The sequence below is a fragment of the Limulus polyphemus genome, unplaced genomic scaffold, assembly GCF_000517525.1.
Source record: "Limulus polyphemus unplaced genomic scaffold, Limulus_polyphemus-2.1.2 Scaffold4892, whole genome shotgun sequence".
Classification (NCBI taxonomy): Eukaryota; Metazoa; Arthropoda; class Merostomata; order Xiphosura; family Limulidae; genus Limulus; species Limulus polyphemus.
In genome coordinates, this window is record NW_013670502.1 from 64,329 (window position 1) to 69,388 (window position 5,060).

Below are 5,060 nucleotides of genomic sequence, written 5' to 3' on the forward strand. Positions count from 1 at the left end.
ACATATCTTACCTAGTTCTGTGTATAATATATATATATATATCTTACCTAGTTCTGTATAATAATATATATATATCTTACCTAGTTCTGTCGAGTACTTTCGATTGATTTTCACTTATCACTGTTGCAGCTGTAAAATCTTTACTGTCCTACAAAATAGAAACAGAAAACAAAGGATCACTACCTTAAGGCATTACACCTTTTTAAATATCATGTACACATTACGAAGCTCCCGACTACAAGTAGGTATTGCCAAAATGTTTGTTTTGCAATATACTGTGGCACAGATGGCTGTATGATGATGTACTTCAACCTTACCATCACTTATATGCTTCCTCAAACCAAAATGTGGCCATTCATCTGACTTTCCATTTGTATTCTTCCCAATTGGTATCCCTTATGTTGCTACATGCAAAGAACCCTGGGTAGCACACTTTGTAAAACGTGTGTCGAGGGACTAGTAACGTTCATCATTTAGCAACAAGCCAACATCGGAAATCACATTTTGGATAAGAATTGGATGAAAATAGTGCCCTCTATGTGGCACCATTTTAACAAAAATATTGATAAGAACACGGAAGTCTGACGTACCGACACATCAAATAGTATCAAAATACCTATTATTTCAAAACAAATTGTGATAAACACCACAAATCATGACTATACCAAAGTACACTTCTAAAATGAATGTTGTATACTCTGAGATTCCCAATTTTGTCATCAGCATGTGGAAAGGAACCCATTTCATTTTGGTACTATTTGTGATTCGTCGATAAATTTTGTATTATTACTATTCACCCTGAAGAGGCTCACTTTCGATGCTTTGTTTTAAATTTCTTATTAAAGCATTAACATTTTTTCATTATCGTGAGAAGCTGACTTTATCAAATACACGTTTTCTTAAAACTGTTAACAACTGATATTAACATGTCCTCTAATTTTATCACAATCCTTTCAAAGACATTTCAGTAACTAACAACATTCTGTACGTGTACTGTATAGAAGTGTAATATATATTCTGATTAATTTTTTTGTATTTATGGCAAAACTACTAAAGCTATCTGCCACCATTCCTAATTTTTAACCACTGACCAGAGGGAAGGCAGTTAACCAGCAGCACCCTACCTCCTACCATCTAACCACAAAGGACTGATTGCTACTCTTATAATGCACCCATAACCTAAAGTGTGGGGAATATTTTGTGGCATTGAATCGGCTCAAAACCAGCTTGTGAGATCCAAAATTCAGAGCCGTACCATAGGACAAACCCACGTCTTGATGAAAACCAGCCAATGGCCGTTTTGTAAAGTTATGCTTGGTATTTTACCAAGTAATGGCTGACATGCTTTCTTGGACAATACATTGATTTATGAAGAGATAACTTGTATGTTTTCTGGGAGAGTGAATTAGTTAAACAGTGGGATGACACATTTTCGTGAAAGATGTATTAGAGGTTACTAAAGTATTTAAATAAGTACATCTAGATTTGAACCGATTGATATTTGTAAATAATTGTAAATCACTGACATATACTAACTTTAGGTACAAATTCTTATTGATGGGCTACTTTTTTGGACTATAAAAAATACCCTTTGTGCCCATATATGGGGCTTTCAGATTTATTATATTACAGAAATATAACTGACAAACGTATGCAGTTGGTTGCATTGTTTTAAAATATTACTTGTTTACTCTCTCAATAAAGTTAAGAATTTTGCAAACTAACAAATCATATAATATCTTATTTTCTCACTGTACAAAAAGTACTAGATGTGTACAATGCTTACCAGAACAATATCTTGTTGGTCAACATTCACAGGCACCTTCAAACTATTGGTGGATTTTTCACATTTCTTTTTCACTCCCTTTTTGTTGTTTTTTTGCTGGAATTTCTTCAACTGAAAAAAGTCTAAACTGTGAATTTTAGGGTTTTTGAAAAGCAAAACAAAAACATAACAGAAAAGGCTGAATGATCTTTATGATATAGACAAAGATGAATGTAAAAAAAAAAGTCACTATCACACGATATTGGTCCCCGTATTTCATTACACGATATTGATCCCCCATATTTTACCACACGATATTGATCCCTATATTTCACTACAAGATATTGATCAAATACTATTCAGTCTTCATGATCCATTACATTAATTGCAATACAACATTTTTTCATAATTCAGTGTTTTTGTCTTTTCATTCTGACTAGTACATCAATCCAATAAATGTGCATATCGGGACAAACAATAAAACTGACTAACGCTAAAAGTACAACATAGACTTTCATCTCAACTCCACTGTTTACATTTTGTTGATTCCCTATTGCATTTGTATGTCCCCTCAATATTCAATAAATACCCAAATATCTTAAACAAGGAATGTTTTAACTCTTTACATTTATTTGAAGGGCTCAAACATGTTTTTTGAGGGGGGGATTTTGTTTTATAATAATTCTATTTATTAAGTGTAATAGGTAATCAACATAAAGTAACACGGTAAATGGTGGGGTGAAGATGTATTGATCTAATAACAGGAAAAAAGTTACTAGTTTCTGAGGCAAGTTGTTTACTTTATATAAAGAAAGCCGGATGGCTAAGAGGGTTTCAGAACTATAACTTGGCATTTGTTGAAGGAAATGTAACTATAAGACCCTTAAGAATGAAGGTTTCCCATCCTGTTACACAAAAAACTTCTAATCAGTCACAGCTTTATGTAGCAGTTACTGCTACAGAACTTTTATAAAGCTATAAACACACAGTTCAATGTATTCAACATTACTGATATACTTTACCATACCAAAATTATAAGTAAGCTGACTTTTGAATTAGTAATCAGAAGTTTTCATTTAATATATGTATTAAAATCATCTTATGTTCACTTACATCTTTTCAGTGATTTTCTTTGTCCATTTAAGCAGTTACTTAGGCCCAAAAAAGGCCTAACAAATTAACCTTTTTGTCAAAACAAAACTTGCTATGCTTATATGCAAAATGAACTAAGCATATCTCCCCTTGTTTCAGGAAAAATGTTTCTTTTCCTGACATACTGCAAGTATTAAATATGTTCACTTACATCTTTTCAGTGATTTTCTTTGTCCTTTTAAGCAGTTACTTAGGCCCAAAAAAGGCCTAACAAATTAACGTTTTTGCCGAAACAAACTTGCTATGCTTATGCGCAAAATGAACTAAGCATATCTCCCCTTGTTTCAGGAAAAATGTTTCTTTTCCTAACATACTGTAACATCACAATTCAAATGAAGTACAACAGAATGATAAGGAAAGCTTTATGAAAACTTTATAAACAACAGGAGTTTAATTTTGGTATAAGTTGTTCAAAAACATCATTTTATTATTAGCAACATATCGCTAAGCGAAGTTTTTATAACTTCATTCTGTTCCGCACAAGTCTGTTGAACAAAAATCATACTAACTTAAAAGAGTAAAGCAAATAGAAAAAGAGCTTTAATCACTTGTTTAGATCATTAGTCTAGAACATCTCAACGCTGCGGTATAAGAACTTACACCATGATAACTGAGGTTGAGAAGCAATGACCAGCAAAAACTGATAAAAACTATAATCATTTTGAAGTTATAAATTTCAAATTAGAGTTTTTTTTGTTCAAACCTATTTTAACTTTCCTCCTAGTGGGATACAAGTGCCGCATTATGCTTTAAGAAAATTCATAATCACTTGTGTGTTCCTTAGAAGCATAATGAAATCAACGCAAAATCTAATGCTCTCCTTCGAAGCATAATGAAATCAACACAAAATCTAATGTTCTCCTTCGAAGCATAATGAAATCAACACAAAATCTAATGTTCTCCTTCGAAGCATAATGAAATAAACACAAAATCTAATGCTCTCCTTTGAAGCATACTGAAATAAACACAAAATCTAATGCTCTCCTTCGAAGCATACTGAAATAAACACAAAATCTAATGCTCTCCTTCGAAACATACTGAAATCAACACAAAATCTAATGCTCTCCTTCGAAACATACTGAAATCAACACAAAATCTAATGCTCTCCTTCGAAGCATACTGAAATCAACACAAAATCTAATGCTCTCCTTCGGAGCATACTGAAATCAACACAAAATCTAATGCTCTCCTTCGAAGCATACTGAAATAAACACAAAATCTACTGCTCTCCTTCGGAGCATACTGAAATCAACACAAAATCTAATGCTCTCCTTTGAAGCATACTGAAATAAACACAAAATCTACTGCTCTCCTTCGGAGCATACTGAAATCAACACAAAGTCTAATGCTCTCCTTAGAAGCATAATGAAATCAACACAAAATCTAATGCTCTCCTTCGAAGCATACTGAAATAAACACAAAATCTAATGCTCTCCTACAGAGCATACTGAAATCAACACAAAATCTAATGCTCTCCTTCGAAGCATACTGAAATAAACACAAAATCTAATGCTCTCCTTTGGAGCATACTGAAATAAACAGAAAATCAAAATTTTCAATTTTTTTTATGATAAAACTAAATAGATACACCTTTTTCATTAAACCAATTTCAACTTCGAAGTTTTTGTTTTTTTAAGTGTGGAAGAATGATAGCAAGTTTATTTTCTACATATTCTTAATTCATTGGTGTGGTTTTTGCCCTTGGATCAGCAGGATGCATCCACTTACGCACCATGAAGTTACATTATTTCCATCCCTGGAAGATATTACTTGCAATTAGATGAAAAATACAAATACATTTGTTTTACTGTGATAATAATTATATTCATTGCAAGTTTTTTTTGTTCACGAACCAGAATCTTTAATGGGTAACTGTATATTCACAGTGGGGGGTAGAATCTGGCAATAAATACAAGTTTTAAAACAAAATGTGATGTTATATATATATATATATATATCTAGGTTTTTACCTATCATGACAGCTGCAATCTGAGAGGAAGGGCAAAACAATTATAAATATACTAAATACTTTCAGTAGTAATTATATTTATGAGAGAAACTAAAAGATACATGTCAACCACATTCTCAAGAGAAAGCAAGTCCTTTCGCATGGAAGTGAAGAATGAAATATTGTAACTAGCAT

The 5,060-nt window shown here is 32.3% G+C and overlaps 1 protein-coding gene across 1 annotated transcript in view; it reads right to left on the reverse strand.

Annotated features, from left to right (window-relative positions):
- LOC106471834 (golgin subfamily A member 2-like) overlaps positions 1-5,060 on the reverse strand; it is a 47,928-nt gene that overhangs the window by 39,086 nt on the left and 3,782 nt on the right. The window contains exons 2-3 of the mRNA XM_022400440.1: positions 1,787-1,897; positions 81-148 (exon numbers count right to left, since the gene is read on the reverse strand). Coding sequence (XP_022256148.1) covers positions 81-148; positions 1,787-1,897 — 179 coding nt within the window. The remainder of the gene's footprint in view (positions 1-80; positions 149-1,786; positions 1,898-5,060) is intronic.